Raw genomic sequence first — 20,569 nt, 5'->3', positions numbered from 1 at the left:
TATATCAAATACACTATTTAAGTAATAAAGACTTGTTTAATAATTGGAGAATTTTCCATCGCTATATTGTGATTGTAGAGGATCATTTCTCAACTGTTGCTCACAATTAATGTCATACTTAGAACAATATGTATTTAATCATAACTACAAGTGATGGCCTTATTAGCTCAAAATTAAAATTAACAAACAATTGTTGTTTGAAATGTAACGTTTCGGGTATTTTCGGTGTCATTATCAGACGATATAATATTTATTCATCTAAAAAACAAACAAACTGGTACAATTAAAATTTTGCAAAAGATTTAACGAAAAAATTATTTTATACACCGTACAGAAGAATTTATCTTTGGGAAAGAAATTAGTTAATTCATAAAATAATATACATATACACAAGCTTCAGTTAAGAAAAAGGAACTTTCGTCGAAGCAACCATGCAAACGTGAAGTTTTGTACATGCGACTATATCTTAGTCACATGTGGTAAAAGTGAAACACAGATATCCGTTATGTCAGGGATCGAAAAAGTTATAAAACTTTTTAATAGGTTTTAATTAATACATAGACCGTGGAACTTTTTTAAAAACCGTTCTCATATTATAAATTCATATAAGAATAGATAAATAAAGGTTTTAATATGAATGGAACTTGTAAAATATAAAAATACAAATTTTACTGTAACAGGAACAGATATTTTGTTTATCAATATTAAAAAAGCTCTTTATCATTGTAACAAATACTGGATACTATTCACTGAATAGTACTGCAACAATATTAAATAATTATATTAATACGATAATATTATTATAGTTATAATACTATCACGTTGAGTAGCAAAAATGAAATAGTAAAGTAATACGTAGGTGTATAGTGTGTATTCATATATTCTAATATAGAAATATACATATTATGTATATAGTATATTATAGAATTTCTATGTATTTCGATTCATTTAAGTTATAAAAAAAATGTTATTTAAGTATTATTCTTGGCAAGTTCTCTTTTCTGTTCAATACTTCTCATGAAACTATTAATTACTTATTTTATGATTTTCATACATTTCATTAAATAAACATATGAATAATATGAGATTAAATTGTTAAATAAAACTACCTAATAGTTTGGTACTTTTATTTATCTTATAGAATCTTTTTTAATAAACGTTCTAAAATAATTAACAATAACAACCAATAACTTCTAAATACTTTGTTTCCATGGAACTTTTATTATACAGATTCTAAAACATCTGTTCCATGAGAACAATTAATAAAGAAGTTTTTAAGCGTAACATTTCTTTCCATAAAAATTCCACAGGAACCGATATTTTCTTAAACGAAATGTGTAAATTCACACAGAATTTTGTTTAATAACGAAAGATAACTGTTTATTTCGATCCTTGCGGTACAGACTCTTCTCGATTATTGTCCTGAACTTGGGTCCGCGCCGGGACAATAATCTTATAGGGAGAAATGCTTCAGACCTTCGTAAATTCGCTTTTTGCCCGAAGCCCGAGCTTTGGCAACAAAAGGGGAGGAGCAACAAGGTATGTGCTTGACAGGTTCCACGCCTCCCCCCTCCCCTCCCAGTGGTGAGGATAACGCCTGGACAATAATCGTGTTGAGCAAGCGAGACGATAATCAAGAGGAGTCTGTATTTCTTTTCTCTTTCTACAATGACGGGTCGAATTTCTTATACACGTAGTCAGAGATGGGCAAATTCATTATTTAGATAATGAGTTTCGAATAACTAATAAAAGATAAAAAAGCACTTCACCATTTTCAATCGTTTAAACGTGAAAATTCCAATTTTTATAACACAATAATACTGCATCTGGAATGAATCGACATTTGGCAAACAATCATTTAATCTCATTGACTGTTTAAAGCTTAGAACGATGCCCTTAGATTCTGTTGCTTTTCACTATGTATTATTCGAATAAAATTCTGCCCAACTCTGCCCGTAGTGCGTATTCCAGGTAGTTTAGAGTTCACTTGTTTTCACACACTCCCCGATCACCATGTCCATCTTTGTTGTCTGTCCGCCACATTAATACACGCACATCTAAACTCCGTTCCACGTAAGAATAACCTCACACTCGGAGTTTTCGACCGATCTGCGCAACCCCACTACTGCCGACCGATTCGGACGCATACGATTGCTCGTAATATAGCCCAAGCGCGTGACGTCACTGGCGCGAACGAAAACAGTCCATAAGTGGGGGTTTAGACGTTGCAACGCCCTCTTAGGTCCATTTCATGCGTGAAACGAAGTTATTCTGGCACCACGGTCGTATACACAGCTTCGGAGACTCCCGTGGTGGAGGAGATCCCTTAAGGAGTCTCCCTACTGTGACGGATCAAAAAAATTGATTTTTTCTTGTTTACATTTTCTCAAGGCTTAATATTTCAAAACCATAGTTCCAAAAGGATTTTGCCCGATTTGAAATAATAAGGAAGTTATTAGCCTTTAACCGAAGAGGCACGCAGGTTCAATTCGAAACTTTAAACGCGTTTTTCTCAAACGACATTTTTGTAAATGGCTGCCACGATATCTCAGAAACTATTTGACGGAGTGACTTGAAACTATGCAAGCATGTTTAGTAGGTGCATAGTTCTATCCGGTACTAGATTGAAGTCGACATTCGCAAAATTCGAATTTTGCAAATTGAAAAACGAACGACTTTTTTCGCTAAAATCGGCACTTTTGTACAAGACTCCACCATTTTGTTATTTTTCAATATTTTTTTCAGTACAGACGATAGCCACGTTCATACAGATTAAGAATCTTTCTCAATTTGTAATTTGAGATAACGTAGACAGCTGCTATAAAGGCAGCCATGGATGCACCTTTTTTTTAGGCAGTCCCGGAAAATTAAAATAACTTTTAATCTGTACTATATGTTCAAATGAAAAAAATTAAGCTTATCCTATGAGTGTATACGAATTCATAGAAAAAAGTTTAGCATCGATATACCTCATAGTTTTTTCTAAAAAAATTCCTGAATTTCGCCTAATCTTTGACTCGTCACAGGAGGGAGACCCCTTAAAGACGCCAAGTGTACTTTCGAACTTTGCCACGAAGCGAGGGCACTACAGTCTTATGGTTCAATCATGGACCTACATAGGAATGGGACTTTGCTCTTTCTACTTCCTAAGTCCATGGTTTCTGTCGCGGTCGTATACATCCCTGTGGCACATCAGGGCGCATGAGCCTATTCTTGCTTTTAAAACATGTACGTTTTACGTCAATACGATTGCAGCGCTGTGTGGCTAGCGGAAGATTGACGAAATTTTTGGTCTTCCTTACGTGATCGTCCCTACCACGGTAGTTTTCGGACTTGTGTATACGACCGTGCGTGGAACAGAGTTTAGTCGTTGCCTTTCTCGGGAACGGCGGCAACCGTGGCCATCGGGAGACCACAAGAAAATGGCGTCTCCTGGGCATTTCCCTCGTGAAATACACGTACATACACACACACGCACACACATACACGTTTCGTGATATGTTCCACTCGTAGTTCTGTTTGTTCGTTCACTTTCCGTTTTTGCTTTCTTTTTTGTCTTTCTCGTTTTGTTTTCGGTTCGATAGAAAATGGACGTTTCTCAGCGACGAGCAAGCACACGTACACGCCACTTCCGGGTCGTCGCTTCCGGAGAACGCCGAAGAACCCTTAATCCCCGTCTCGAGGACCGTTTTCTTTTTCGTTTCGTGGTCCGTCTCGATCGACGCGTAATCTCCTTATTGTGTGTTGGTTGTTGTTGTTGTTGTTGTTGTTTAGTTTCGAGTAATCAAGCAACAATTTCGTTTGTTTTTTTATTATTTTTTTTTTCGTCGTTTGGGTCTCTTTTGGTTTTCGTATACGCAAAAACAGCGACCGAGAGAGAACGAGATTCGGCAAGGTCCGACAGGTAACCAGGTTAATTCGTATCTGTGCGTGACGACGAATAGGTTTTGTTTCGTTTCAGGCGGCTTTGTTCAACGACGGAAGGGCGGTTCAATGCGCGCTGTCGGACATTGCCTGTAACATACCGACACGAAATCTGTCAGATTATTACCGCCAATGGGAGGAGGACGGGGCGACCATACCTTCGCGGGACACTAATTTCATTATTTGCTCGCTTACGTTTAATCAGACAGACAGGCAGACAGACAGACAAATAGCGTAAACGCACCAATGAATGAACACTTAAGGTGGTTCGTGCCTGACTCTTTAGTCAATAACGCATCATATTAATAATTGGTATTAAACACCCGCTAATACATTTTAATAATGTATAAAAATTACATCTATGAGATTCAACGACATTTCCATTGATCATTCATCATTATATTGTAAATAAAAAATATATTTTGGTTAGCCGTATGACTCCACGGTACTTAATTACACTGTTCAACAAATTTTAACTTCTTTCCGTTTTTATAACCTTCAATCGGCATTTCTGATAGATCTTTATGAGCTGAATACGAATCTGCAAACCGTTTCTTTCCACACGTCCACTTTTTGAAAAAAATCAATTTTTTTTTTCATTTCAAATTTTCAACTTTGGAGCTTGTTGTGCTTTTACAGTAATAGTTATTCAGTTGCTTTTGACACGAAATAATTCTCTGGAATCTTCCGAGTTTTTTACAAAATTTATTTTCCAACTTTCCTTGACACCTTCCTCAGCAAAAAGGTCTGACCCTTAGTTTTTTAAATAAATTGAAGAATATCAGCAATAATTGGTGCGTTTTCGGTGTCCTTTTCACGTCGAGCATTATTTAAACATATTTAGATGTCTATAATATAATAAAAATTTATATCATTTCATTCGGAAGAGTCCAGAAAATGATTCCGTGTCAAAAGAAACTGAATTACTATTACTGTAAAATCACAACAGAGCTCCACAGTTGGAAATTTGTAATTTTTTAAAAAATTGTTTTTTTTTCAAAAACTAGACATGCTGGAAAGAAACGGTTTGCATATTCGTATTCAGCTTATAAAGATCTATCAGAAACGCACATTGAAAATTTCCAAATTTTTGCGTGGTCAACAGTGTTATTGAAATCCCAACGAGACTGAAAATATCGTGACTTGAAATGAAATTTTCGAACTCGAAAACCGTAACGTATTTCAGCGACAAATCGCGCAAAATTTAACATTCTATACAGAGTGTGAACCTTTAACGCCAACAAGTGATGATTGTGCACACACGCGATGCACACATGCAAGAAAACGTGATCGACATTTACGTTCAAAACGAAGTTCTACAGACTTTATACCGAGTTTCCGTGCCTGGTGTGACGTTAAAATAAAAAAACAAATGGAAAGACAAATAAACAAACAAAGAAACTACAGGAAAATACGATCCTTCAACAAAGTGTTCACAAGCGAGCATTGCAGGCCGCAGTAACGTGCGACAGAGACACTGTCAGTCGATAAGAAGGCGAGGGGTGGTGTTTACAGTACTGCAAGTTGGAGTTACTTTGTCTCAGTCAGGGGTATCTTTGTCCCAAAGTAAAAAAATTATTATTTTCGATTTTACTTAGTCTCAAGTCAGAAAACGATCATTTTCGATTTGTCCCCGATCAGAAAATTATCATTTTCCATTTCACTTTGCTCGATGTCAGTTTATGATCATTTTCGATTATGCGTTATCTCAAGTTGGAAAATCATTATTTTCAACTTTACGTTGTCCAAAGTCAGAAAATTTTCATTTTCGATTTTACTTGGTCCCAAGTCAGAAAATGATCTTTTTCAATTTTGCATTGTCCCAAAGTCAGAAAATCATCGTTTTTGATTTTGCTTTGACCCAAGTCAGTAAACCATCATTTTCGATTTCATAGCGCTGCAAATTTTTAAGTTAAATTGATTTTATACATGAAAAGACATTTCACTTAAAAATACTTTGGAAAGCAGCTGCAAAATTGACAATTATGATTTACCGACTTGGGACAAAGCAAAATTGAAAATGGTCATTTTCTGACTTGGAACAAAGTGAAATAGAGAATGATCATTTTCTGACTTGAGACAAAACAAAATGGAATATGATCATTTTCTGGCTTTGGAACAAAGTGAAATAGAGAATGATCATTTTCTGACTTGAGACAAAGCAAAATTGTATATGATCATCTTCTGACTTTGGGATAATGCAAAATCGAAAATGATTATTTTTCGTCTCTGGGATAATGCAAAATCGAAAATGATTATTTTTCGTCTCTGGGACAAAGCAAAATTGAAAATGATCATTTTCTGACTTGGGGCAAAGCAAAATCGAAAATTATTAGTTTCTGACTTTAGGAAAAGTAAAATTGAAAATGGTCATTTTCTGACTTGGAACAAAGTAAAATCGAAAATGATCATCTTCTGACTTTGGGATAACGCAAAATCGAAAATGATCATTTTTCGTCTCTGGGATAAAGCAAAATCGAAAATTATCATTTTCTGGCTTAGGACAAAGCAAAATCGAAAATGATCATTTTCTGACTTTGGAACAAACTTAACGGTAACCGTTCTGTCAATGGATCGTCGAAACAACACGTTCCCCGTACGAAAAAGCACTTGGACACGCTGCAGGTTGCAAGGGCTATCAATACGCGGCTAACAAATCAATTGTCTCGGATCATACACACACACCCGATGTGTCTTCACTGTCTCTCGATTCTAGCAACACCTCGTAATCCTCTGATTTCGACTTCACGCTGAATCGAAACGCGAAATCGGTTTGTAAATCTCCGATCAGCGCGTTCTATCTCGACGGAATCGAGTGACACAGCGTTTGTCTTCCTATAATGCAACGTATGTACCATCGTACCTTTAAATCGAATGTAATTCGTTCGGTGGTCTCGAACGATTTGTAATATTCGTAACACGTCGAGTAAATATTTCTACACACCTGATCGACAGAGTGTGACGATCAGGAAAAGAATCATTAACGGCGAACAGAAGTTGTTACAAGGTGACAAAGAAGAAGAAAAAAAAAAAGAAAAGAAACGACAGTCCTGGGAAAAATATTTACTCGGTCCGAGGTTCGTGCCAGATCGAAATTCGATGTGCTGGCAGACGTTTCGCTGATACCGAAGAAAGTTCGCAGCATGTCACGGGGACACACCACTCCAATCGATCATTGATGTATATACTATATATGTCCCGGGCAAAAACACAAGCAGGCACACACATACACACATACACACACACAGACAGACAGCGGACAAACAGATAGAGGCTGCACGTCGAGCAAAATTCTTTCCCAATCAGCAGAGATATCGAAGTCAGGAGTTTCTTTTTCTCGTTTTTTTTTTAAAGAAACTTTTGCATGTGTTTACGTGTGTGTGTGTCTGTTGGATCCTTCGACCATACATATGTACTTATAGACACGGCCTGTAGATACGGATTCGGGAGCCGAAGTGGAGCAAAAATAACGGGGAAAGTTACCCTCGTGTGACGTCACAAGGTAATTTTAGATAATTCAAAAATTTATTTTGTAAGCAGTAATTCCACTAAGTAAATGATGTCTCGCTGGATATCCATTGTTCTTATTATTTTTTATAATTAACGTAAGTTGTAAAAGGAAATACTTATAGATTGAATGTTATCAACATTTCAATTAACATTCAAATAATTTTTAAAAATTTTAACTTCTAAAATACATTATAACGAGCATTATTTAAAATTATAAGTTTAAGATAAAAATTAACAATTAATACAATAAAATTAATTATATATGTTACTTAGCAATTAAATCATTTTTCCGTGCATTATATATATATGCATTCCATTGAAAGTAAAAAAAATAAAAATCTACATCACTATTTTGCCCTCGAACCATATACATGTACACGTATACTACAGGGTGTCTCAGAAATGTTTCGACTCCCGGAAATGAGGGGTTCCTGGGATGGTTTGAAACAACTTTTTCCTTAGCGAAAATGTTATCCGAGGCTTTGTTAACGAGATATTAACGAGAATCCCCGACCAATCAGAGCGTAGCTAACGTTACCACAGGAGATCAGCCAGCAGACACGCGCTCTGATTGGTCGGTGTTTTTCGTGAATATCTCGTTAACAAAGCCTCGGAGAACTTTTTCGCCAAGGAAAAAGTTGTTTCAAATCACCTCAGGAATCACCCCTTTCAAGGACATACAACTATTTTGGAGTCACACTGTATAAATAAAATACCAATAATAAATAAACGGATGATACATGTAACTAAAATAACTCGAAATATATTCTTCATCCTTTAAAATCGAGTATCACACTGAAAGTTAAGTCCACTGAATAATCTCTGTTATTAGATGTCCCGTCGAATTCTCGACGTTAATACGAATAATGCTCGGCGTGCGTCACCACCCTTCTATGTATATGTAATAACGAAAAATCGAGAAACAGAAAGGAAACAGAACAACACTGTTCATACTAGGCGTGCTTGGGTACACATCGTGTCATATTCTCCGTGATTCCGTGTGTATCAACGCCCGTGAATTCGTTTTAAACAACAACAGCTAAATCGTTGGCGTAACAGAAAATCGGGGGCTATTCGACATAGTAATACCAACACATTTACATGGACACCAAACAGGAACGGTGGCACTGGATGTTACCGTGTTCACGATTATCGGGGCTGAAAGCAAACATTCCGACAACAACACAGCCTATTAACGCTTGGGAACAGATTTACGTATTGACTTTACAAAACGAGAATAACGGTCGTACAGATCTCGATCGGTAATTATCACGATGAAAAAATATGTCGATAATTAAAACAGAGAGAAAATTAAAACGAGGAAAAAGATTTCTGTTTCAGAGGCAAGAGCAATTTTACGAGTAACCTTATGACAGTAATGTCTCGAGAAGTGCGACGAACTCGGGTCCGTTTCGGAGCATTCGTGGCAAGACGGAAAGGTTTTCAGTCCCTCATCAATTTGTTCTTTTTTTACACGAAGCCGAGCCTCTCTTTAGTTGTCTGTTTACTCTGTTTTCATTGGTTCCAAGAGGGGAGCCCCCCAGTGGTGGGAATCTAATAAGTAGACTGCGGACTTTTATGCATAATGCCATTTTATGAAGTGATTTATAAAAATGGGAGTAAAAACAGAACATTCTTTTTTATCACAAGGATTTTAGTGGGTAAAAGTAAAATGAAAAATTGATTAAACTTGATCGAATTTCTATCTTTTATTGTATTCCACATACTTCTGTATTCTATAAATGCATAAAATCCGCAGTCTACTAATAAGTCATTTTTTGGACGTTAGTGGGGAAATTTTTCTTCCCAGGGTCTCGAATGACTCGACGCGTATAACGCCGATTTAAAGGTAATCAAGGGATAACCCATTAATACCGGTGGTTTTTATATAGACATACAGGGTGATCTAATAAGAATGGGACTTAAATATCTCCGTTGTTTTTGGATACGAAAAAATTTGATTAATAAAAGTTGTTCAGTATAGTGGGGGGTATAATATGACAATAATAATTTTTGTAAAATACATATAAAAACTACAGTCTAAAGGAACTCGTTACCTATTGATTGTATCGAAAAACGTTTAGAAAACACAATTTTTTTTTATATATATTTTTTTTAGATATCAACATAACCTTGAGTTTTCTCAAGGTCAATGCATATTTTTTTTAATACCACATTGTTGCCAATAGAAGTACGAATTCAAGGACCTATAGCATGGTGGTATTAAAAAAAAGTTGTATTGACCTTGAAAAAACTCAAGGTCACCTTGACATCTCAAAAAACATAAGATATAAACAAATCAAATTGTATCCACCTGATGCGTCCCTTAAAATGTTCCGTAAAATTCATTAATACCTTTTCTGATATAACCAATAGGTAACGAGTTATTTTAGATAGTAGTTCTTATTGACTCACCCTGTATGTTTATTTTTCTCGTACCGGTGATCTGTGAAACCGTTATAAACTCGTGAAACGAAATACCAGTGATCACACATACACACACACACACACACACACACACCGTGAAACACGAAAGCAGGATATTCATGTGCGCATTCTTGCCAAGTCTGACCAATATCAGGCTTCTCTACTTAATTCACACCCAATGCGACCGCGGTGACGTTTCGATAGTACAGGGTCCAGCTGAATAATATGTAATAAAATGGGCATCACGTGATTCCTTATGAAAAAATAAGGAATAAATATGCAATAAAATATTTTCATTCTCGTGTTAGTTTTCGAGAAAATCGATTTTGTCTGCTAGATAGATGCACTTTGCCAGTGCGTCTGATCATTGCATTCCGTTTCTACTTGCTACTGTGATGAATACACGCGTTTCTGATTAATTCTCAAAAATTCGATGGCGTTTAAACGGTAGAAAATAGAAAACATTTTCATTAGGCAAAATCGAATGGTTTCCACTGATGGATCACGTGGTGGGTATGTCTTCTTCGAAAGTGGAGACGTTCCAAAGATTTCAAAGTCATCTTTATTTTTTTTAAATTTAACTATACATTTTTTTATACATCGTCCCATGCATTTTTTCATTCTCTACAGGAAACTATTAAGATACTTGGGTCGAAAAATTATGAGCTTATACGAGTAAAATTAGTAAACACGAGCGAAGACATAGAGATGAAACGTCCTAGCCTTAGATCCAAATATTATACTATGTTTCGTAACAGAAATTAAAATACATTTTAAACTAATTATTTTTCGACCCAAGTACCTTAATACTTTTCTGCGGAGAACTAAAAAATCCATCGAATAGTATATAAAGAAATGTATAGGTCCATTCGAAAAAATAGGGGTGACCTTGAAATCTTTGAAACGCCTCCTTACTCAAAATCATTTAACTTTTCTTAATGAAATGTTTCTTTATCTTCAATTCTTTTAACGCTACGGCTTGTATGAGACAGCCTATACAGATGGTGTCTTATTTAAGCGTGGCTCCTTGAATATCTCCTTTAATTCTGAAAACGCAATAATCCAGATTTTACTGTACACGAAAATTTCGTTTTCTGTATAACTGTTCATACAGAACAACGGTTCCTTGAAACTGTCTCAAGAACCAAAATCGATATTTCATAACAGTTTTCAAACCCCGCGGCTGATACAAAGGACCAACACAAAACAGGTCCTGTATATGTAAACGGCGAATGGCCCGCGCATGCCTAGTGGGTCCAGGCGTCCCGTTTCACACAACACATAAACCAGAAGAAAAACAAGGAAAAACACGTAAAAACCACATCGAGGATCACACAGAACAGGCGGCCACGTGTAATATACGGGGTCACACATGTACGTACACACGCGCACGCATACACAGACACACACAGAAGAGACAGACACGCGCTAGTCGTGGACTTACGCTAGGCGTGGTATTGCCCTGGTTGGTCACGTGTTGGGCGGGCACGTCGTCCTGGAAGTAGTCGTCGTTCTGCGTGCCGGGAACACTCTGCGCGAAGTCCAACAGACGTCGATTCGGGCTGTCCGGTGTGTTCGGCGGTAGATCGTTCGGCATATTCGGGAAACAGGACGAGGCGCTGCGACGGTGCCGCGAGACACTGTAATGCTCATAGTTACGATAACAGCCGGGCCCGGTCTGGGCTGGGCCGCGGCCGCACACGGACTCCCCCTCGGTGCTATTACCATCCACGCCTGACATATTGTGACCTGGAAGCAACGTCCGCGTCCCCGCCCATGGGGGGTACACGACTTTTAGAATCGCCGTTACCGGGGACCGATCAACCTTGACGCAAGGATTTGCGACCACCATTCGCGCTCGATGTTTGCGCACGATCGACATGTCGAACGGTGTGTACTCCAATGGAAATAGAGAATGGTAAATAGAGAAAGAGAGAGAAAAAGAGAGAGAGAGAGAGAGAGAGAGAGAGAGAAAGAGAGAGAAATAGTAGAAAGAGAGAGGGAGATAGTAGAGCTGTTGATTTATGACCAATGAAAAATGGATTGACAGCGATGGGTTCATGAACGAACAACTCGAAACGTGTTTGGTTTTAGTATGAACACGAAAAGTTTAAACCCCCTTGGATGGTGGAATTTTGTGTACTTTTGAACAGGGACTTAAACCGGTATTCTGTTATCAAAGCTATACCGAAACCGATATATTACGGAAACCGAAATAAATACCGGTATTTTTTTCGATTTCTATAAGGGTAGGGCTTATATAGGGTTATATAGGGCGAAGGTACAACCGAAAATACCGGTATAATACCGGTATTTTACGATTCGGTAGAAGTCCCTGGTTTGGAAATCTGTATCTGCGTAATGAAGTGAAGGGATGATGGATATACTCGTCGTTTACCGAAAGTGGCCATTTCCTCGTAATGAGCATACTCGTCATTAAGCGAAAAGTGGTAATATCTTCGTGACGAGTACAGTTGTCGTTATCCGAAAAATGGTAATGTCCTCATGACGAGTATACTCGTCATTACCCAGAGAGTGATCATTTCTTCGTAACGAGTATACTCGTCGTTAACCAAAAAGTGGTCATTTCCTTATGACGAATATACTCGATATTACACGAAAGACTGGTCATTTCCTTATGACGAGTAGACTCGTTATTTCCCGAAAAGTGGTAATTTACTCGTGACGAGTATACTCGTCGTTAACCAAAATCCTTATGACGAATATACTCGTTATTACACGAAAGAGTGGTCATTTCCTTATGACGAATATTTTCGTTATTACACGAAAAGTTGTAATTTCCCCGTGACGAGTATACTCGTCGTTAACCAAAGAGTGGTCATTTCCTCGTGACGAGTATATTTGTCATCACCGAAACAGTGGGAATTTCTTCATGACAAGTACACTCGTCATTACATAAAAGCTTGCCATTTCTTCATGATGAGTATACTCGATATTACCAAAAAAGTGATCATTTCTTCGTGACGCATATACTCGTCGAACGCCATTAAAGGGTTGAACAGCCCATGCCGAGTTTCATTCTTGGGCAAAGTCAGTCAGACTGCAGTTGGCGCGTGTGAACATGTCGAACAGTTCGTTGAAAAATGTTTGAAACTTTCAAACTGCCCTCGAACCTCGGGCCTTAGCCCGAATAACGAGTTCAGTGTCGAAGGCTTAAAGTTTTAAACATGTTTCGAGAAACTTTTTTTTAAAAAGTTCACACACGATCGTGTTGGTTCGGTAGCTTTGCTCGAGGATCAAACTCGACTTGGACTGTCGTTTGAACTTCTCGTCGGATGTTCGAAATCCGTTAGAAACGACTTTGATTACCCCTATCACTGGTGATCGATCCTTCGAACATGTTTGCACTTCCGACGAGATCTGTTAGAGCAGGTTTAAACTGTAGGTTCGAAGGTCTAATAAGGCGTGTCGAGGTTATGGTCAGACCCAAAGTATTCAACAGACTCGAGCCAGTCTGAATTAGGTCGGAGGCTTTAAGTTGCCCTTTACTTGTCCCACAGTTTCTGATGTTTTGCCCTCCTCAAGTCGCTTGAAAAGCTAAGGGACTTAACCTAATAAACTTCAACCCAGATTCAACTTTCACTTTGAACATCTCCCCAGATTTCAACTACGTTTAGCCAACTGTTATAAACCTCTCGTGTTCATAGAAGCTGATACATGCTCAAGCCTACAAGTTTTCACTGTTAAAGTCTTCGCATATAAGCTGTGTTCATAATGGAATTAATGTCCCAACGTTCCACAGGCACTGCAGTTAGCTTCAATAGGGTTCGAATAACACACTGATACTCTGTATTCGACCACCTGATGAAACTAGGCTGTAATGCTTATGGAACATTAGGAAAATAATTCTATAAGGACACGGTCAACAGTGAAGCTTCAAATCTACGTTGGAGCCTGTTCGATCGTGGACCTATCCCTAATCCGTGTGAAGTCCGGGTGTAGCCGTGAGATACCCAGTTAGATGAGAAAGAATCGCAAATTGGGAATGGTCGATTGTTATTTGACGTCGCTCGAGAACGTCCAAAATGGCTAAGAGCCTTTTCTATCCGAGTATCTTGCAGATGTGAATTATTTTTTAAGCCTATCTAACGGATACCCGGGTGAATTTCGTCTATCTGGGCACCTATTGCAAACCCCCAGCTCAAATCAATAGCCCTAGTAGAGAGAGACAGAGAAATAAAAATGCATGCAGAGCGATGGTTCGATGAGCAGTATTGGTGATAGAATAATGGGAGCAGTGCCTCAGTCTGGTCCGGCGTGGTAGGCTGGTCGTTAGGTGGATGAGGAAGAGAGCGGGAACAGCAGGTGCTGCTATGTTAAGCTAACGTCTCGAAGGAGGATGGTAGAAGGTGTCAAAGCTTGTTGGTCCCTCCGACACGCTAATATTCTATATGGGGATCATCCTCCTAAGCTTCGAGGGTTTACTAACACATTGTGTTCAGTTTACGAGACACTGTGTGACCGACAATATTAGCGATCGAACTTCGTTATCTATACAGGGTGTTCCTTACCTAAAACGAGCACCTGTAGTATTTCAATTGCTTTTAATTTGCAGGAAATCAATTTTAACAAATGCTGAAAGTAATGTCCATCAAGTTTGATACATTTTGCGACTAATCCCTCTATCGTAGTTACTTTATTATTTATATTTACTCTCATACATTTCTGGAGTTTTCGTACCCAAGGTCACATGAAGGTCACAGTATTATAGGTTGTTGGATTGGTCTTGATCTCAACTAATACGTCACCCTGATGAAAAATTCTATTGTTCTGTTTAAATAACATCGATGACCTTGAAATTTCGAAAAATGTGTCCTTGAGAAAAATGTTGTCTTATCATAGTATTTGCTCCTTCTAACCAAATAATATTTTCCCCTCACATTTTTTTGTATCCTCAAAAGGAAGTGAAATATTCAAGGTGCTCGCGTTAGGAGGGACACCCTGTATATTCAATTTTCTATGAAAGGTTATTCTGTTCGTGGAGACCAGGTGTGTAACATGAACACGAACGTGTAAAATTGTTGGATACTCAAAGAATCCGTCTTCCGGTTGAATTTTGAATGTCGAAAGGTAACTGACGATCTTGTACCATTCACCTTTGAATCGGAACGTTTTCGTTAACCAATTAACTACGGGAGATTCTCGGTAAGAACCTGTAAATACTATCTGTATTAGATGTACCATTGTTTACAGAGTCGATACCCACGAGATAGGGAGTTAATTGACTGGCTACATCAGAACTGTTAACAGTAGTTATCAATTATTGCTAGTTAATCAAAAGCCTATTCTGCACTGTTCACGAGACACATCAGCTGTTTCGAGAACAAAAGTACTCGAACACTGAAGTGGATTTACAGTTCACGATTTTTAATCAAATTCGAAAGATAAACTTCATTCAGGCAATCGAGAGTAGAACTTATCTTACAACGAGGATAACATTTAGTAATTATCATCTTTTCATGTCATCATTAACCGACAACACTATACAGGGTGTCCCACCTAACGTGATAATCCTTAGTATTTCACCTGGTTTTTGAAAATGCAAAGAAATGTCAGAAGAAAATTTGTTGGAAGGGGCAAACAAGTAAAAAATTTTAAGTCAAGGTCATATTTTTAGAAGTATGAAAGTCATCGATATTTTTTTTTTCAAACGGGACTACATATTTTTGTCATCATAGTGTAGTAGTTGAGACTAAGATCAACCTAATAACCTATAACAGTATACATATACCTTCAAGTAACCTGAAGTATGAAAAATCCACTATCATTTAGTATTATTATCTCCAGATGGAGTACGAAAACCATTTATCGTCTACAAAAATGTGTCAAAGTTGATGAACATCACATTTGACCATTAGTTAGAATAAGTTTTCGGCACTAATCTCTCTAAGATAGTTATTTTATTATTTAAATCTACTCTCGTACATTCGTTGATTTTTCGTACTCAAGGTCACATGAAGGTTACACCATTATAGGTCATTGGATTGGTCTTGATCTCAACTATTACACCATGCTAATAAAAATCTGTAGTCCCATTAAAAAAAACATCGATGACCTTGAGATTTCGAAAAATATGACCTTGAAAAAAATTGTTTGCTTATCATAATATTTGTTGCTTCTGACCAAATAATACTTTCCCCTCACTATTTCTTGTATCTTCAAAAACAAGTGAGATATTGAAGGTGTTCACGTTAGATGGGACACCATGTATAATGGAACTTCATAAAGGTTTACACTTTCATTGACCCCTGATTCGTTCTCTATCAACGAAACATTGTTCCTTTATCTACTTCTCACAGCCAGTCAACTATAATACAAAGCAGCGATGAGATGGCCTATGTACGATCTCCAGTGGTTAAGTGGTTAACCATTGTCCCTCAGGATCTCGATCCTACGATCGAGGATCCAAGTTCTACTCATTCTACTCGACATAAAAATGTCAGATCCAACTAGATAAGCAGAACATTTCGACCGCACAAGCACAATGTGCAGGCGTTAAACATAAGAAATTTTTCAATTTAAACAAATTCTACCGATTCAACGGTCACGACTATACTGCCCTTCTTAGCTTAATTGTCTTAACTGACATATTCAGACATCCAAGAAAAATAAGGTTTGAACATTTCCTTTGTGTCGTACTTGTTTCTCATCGTAGGCCACTTTAATATAAAAAAACCATTTTATCATATTTATATTTTTTTTTTCACACGTATCTTGAACATAAATAATTGAGGCATAAACACAAGTCATAACTCAGGACTGTCTGAATTGAATTCGTCTCGTCGTCGCCTAGAATACTACACAGTTAAAAATACATAGTGTTATTTGAAAAAAGTCAAAGTGACCTTGAGTTTTCATTAAAAATAAAAACTTTTCTTGAATTCGTAATATTGCAATTTGTAGTCAATTGGAAGCCGATTAACTTTTGTTCGAAACAGTTTTTTTGTCCGGCTATCGAAACTCCCTGAAAAATCGTGGGGAGTGACTTTTAGACCACCCTGTATAATATCAGTTTTATAATTTTTAAATAACAATTCAAGGATCTGGTCGTTGAAAAGTTAAATTAGACATTTTAAGTAAGCAGGGCAGTATACACAAGCGTAAGTGTTTTGTTTTTTCCACTTCGTCGCGATGGATTTCTTACGACTCTGGTGTTCTTTCCCTCGATCGATCGAACGGAGTATCATCCACGGGTGTGTGTACCGTGTTTTGCTTGCCCACCACCACGCCGGACGATCCGGGGACAAAAATTCGACGTCTGCTTCGCTCAGGTAGATAAGTTTATCAGCCGTGACGCAGGAGGCTCGAATTTCCGCGTGTGATGGAAAAATGGAGGGGAGGGGGGCACGGCGGATCGATCGTGCTGAGCGTGTCGAGTGTTCAGACATTTACTCTCGGTGGAAGGGACGAAACCCAAGACGGTGAAATCGAACAACCGATCTGGGACAGAGTGCTGCTGGTCAATTCAATACGCGTGTGATAGATTTCAACAATTTCGACGGTACAAAAATTCAATTTTGATGATGATCCAGATTCGTAGATGCACATTAGAGGATTAACGGGTTAGCCTCTGACAATTTCAGTGTCTTTATTAGTTAGACTACGCAAATGCATATTTTAGAGAAATGGATTTGAAGAAATGGGACTTTGACATAAATATAAGGGCGAGTCAATAAGAACTACTATCTAAAATAACTCGTTACCTGTAAGTTGTATCAAAAAACGTTTTAATGAATTATATGTATAGCATTTTAGGGGATGCATCGGATGGATAACAATTTGATTTTATTATATTATTTTTGTTTAGATAGCAAGGTGACCTTGAGTTTTTTCAAGGTCAATGCATCTTTTTTTTAATACCATCATACTGTAGGTCGTTGAATTGGTCCTTTTATTGGCAACAACGTGGTAATAAAAAGAGATGCATTGTTTTTCTAATACTTATGGTCACCTTGATATCTAAAAGAATATAAGATATAATAAAATCAAATTGTATCTATATAATTCATTAAAACGTTCTCTGATACAATCAATAGGTAACGAGTTATTATAGATAGTAGTTATTATTGACTCACCCTGTATGTTTCATTACTAGAGGATTTGAAAAACATATTCTTTTATTTTGCGTATCTTGCATATTGCATATATTTTCCATATTTAGGAGCTACCCATGTGTCCTTCAGGAAAACTTGTGGGTGAACTTACGAAAAGCATCCACAACTGATGACCCTGACCATGACGTATATTATCATGGTTACCGGGTCACCAAGGTAACCAATCATTGTTTATTAGAAAGTTATTAACAAAAAAAGGTTAAAAAACGTACCGTAATTTTCCCAGAAATCTGAACGTTTCGGTACCATGAACGGAAATATTTGGACATTACTACATTTGTAAAATCTCTATCTGGTCAGTATAATCCTTCAGACTTGATTAGAAACAGTTCGAGAAAAAAATTCCATTCAGAGTTTGTCAGAGTCAGTTCAAGAAAAAAATTTATTTAGAATTGATTTGGTTCTAAAAAAAAGATACTGAGAGTTGGTTAGAGGCAATGCAAGAAAAAAAGTAATTCAGTATTGGTTGGAGACAGCTCAAGAAAGAAAGCCATTCAAATTTGGTTAGAGAAAGTTCAAGAAAAAAAAGTCATTCAGAACTGATTTAATTCGAGAAAAAAAGTCATTCAGAGTAGGTTAGAGACTGTTTATGAATAAAAGTCGTTCAGAATTTATTTAGTTCAAGAGAAAAAGTTCATTCGGAATTGGTGGGTGCTTTTCGGAAGTTTTCGTCTAAAAACACGTGAACCCAGGTCGGTAAATAAAATATAGTTAAGTCGGTAATAAATAGTCTCCTCCACTAAGAGTACGTGCTCGATCGCGACGATGTTTAAATGAGATGATGGGGGTGGTTGGACTGGAGGTCGGTCCGGCGTGGTAGGCTGTTTTTCTCCCTCAGGCTTTGCTAGGAATATAGGCGGCCAAGCGTTATTGCACGTACACCGGATAACAAAAACTGTCTTACCATCCACGTCGGACACATGCGTGTGTATGCACCGGCCATGTGTATAATGTGTGTTTATAATGTATCACAACCGTAAGTTTGGAACTGGTTTCTCGGCTGCCACAATCTTGGTGATAGACAAATGTGGTGCTGTCTGACACGTTGACCGCCAATGTTTGCACGGTATCGCGATCAAATACATTCAGTTTCGATCTACGTTAATAACTGAACTGCAAATTTCATGCATTCATAGCACACACGATTATTAAAAAATGAGTACCTACTGTGGAACGATTACTGGAAAATGAGTACTGTGAGATGTGTAATAAAAATTAATGACGTTTTTACTTTACTTAAAACATTACGAAACCAATGAGAACAAATTCTTTTTGGATTCCAATTTCCGTAAAAATCTATATTTACATAAACATCCGTAATTTGTTAATACGGATAGACATGTATATAGACATATGGGCTTGAACACTCGTTGTTTCTATTACACTGTTCAACATATTTTAACTTTTTTTTTTTCGTCTTCATAACCTTCAATAAGCGTTTCCGATAGATCTTTACGAGATGAATTTGTAATAAAATTCCAAATTTTCAACTTCGGAAATGTATTGTTCTTTTACCGTAATAGGTATTCAGTTGACACCTTCCTTAGCAGAAAGGTCTGCTGTATCGCATGCTACGACAAGCATTAAGAGGGATTCTCGTGTAACAGGTTAAAAAAAAATTTTTAAATATTTTTTACATGAATCGAAGGTACAACATTTCGAAAATATGCTCCTAAAATTTGAAAGTCAAATTCCAAAAAATAAAAAAATTATAACCTGTTTAGCGTGTCGCGCCGGAATTCGAAACGATAAGCGACATAACCTCAAACGCGGTGTTCTCGAAACCAGGTTTTTGTAATTGGCTTGCAGGATAACTTGAAAACTAATCGACTGATCAATTTCGGACGAAGCCCATTCAATTTGTTACAAAATGTCCCGAGGCATTACGCCTTTAACTTGTATTTTATTTTTAATTAATAATATTTTTTTAAACAATACAAACTCAACTTATCTGCCGAAAGAAGTCAATTTTTCTTTTGAACGCTATAACATTTCTAATTTTTCGTATTTTTCTTTCAAAATAGACACTATCCCAGCGTAAACTATCCTTTTAGAAAACTTAGCTTTTGCATTCTGATGCCTATGGCAGATGCCACACTGTACGCCAACAATGGTCACATCGTCGAAGATCATCACAAGACTTGTAAAATATTCAATAAACAATCAGAATTCAAACAAAAATAAATTTCTGTTTTATTTAAGCCCAGATAGCACATGACACCTAATGACGCCTTAAAGACGGCTTAAAATGGGCGTCTTCAAGGCGTCATATGTCATCTGGGAGGGTGGCTTCTTATATGTCAAGTTCGTTTACTTTCATATTATCAATAGTTTTCTCAAGAAAAATTTGCAAAAATCACTTACACCTAGAGCTGTTACACGAGAATCCTCCCTTAAGCCTTTACAGAACACACACACATTCCAGAGCCCGATATCATGGTAGCTGAAAAGGTATATGTGAAGCTGGATAAAAGCTTCCGAGATACCGGGCTGAAAATAGTAAAAAAAAAAAATACCCAGACACCTGATGACTACTGAATGAGTTAAATGTTTACCAGATCGAGAAGACACAT

General features: G+C 37.3%; 1 protein-coding gene across 1 annotated transcript in view; it reads right to left on the bottom strand.

Annotated features, from left to right (window-relative positions):
- LOC107189399 (potassium voltage-gated channel protein Shab) overlaps positions 1-20,569 on the bottom strand; it is a 93,096-nt gene that overhangs the window by 26,895 nt on the left and 45,632 nt on the right. The window contains exon 4 of the mRNA XM_015577923.1: positions 11,306-11,610. Coding sequence (XP_015433409.1) covers positions 11,306-11,610 — 305 coding nt within the window. The remainder of the gene's footprint in view (positions 1-11,305; positions 11,611-20,569) is intronic.

Source organism: Dufourea novaeangliae, unplaced genomic scaffold, assembly GCF_001272555.1.
Source record: "Dufourea novaeangliae isolate 0120121106 unplaced genomic scaffold, ASM127255v1 scaffold147, whole genome shotgun sequence".
Lineage (NCBI taxonomy): Eukaryota > Metazoa > Arthropoda > Insecta > Hymenoptera > Halictidae > Dufourea > Dufourea novaeangliae.
The sequence above is the reverse complement of the archived record's forward strand: the minus strand, read 5'-3'. Positions and strand labels throughout refer to the sequence as shown.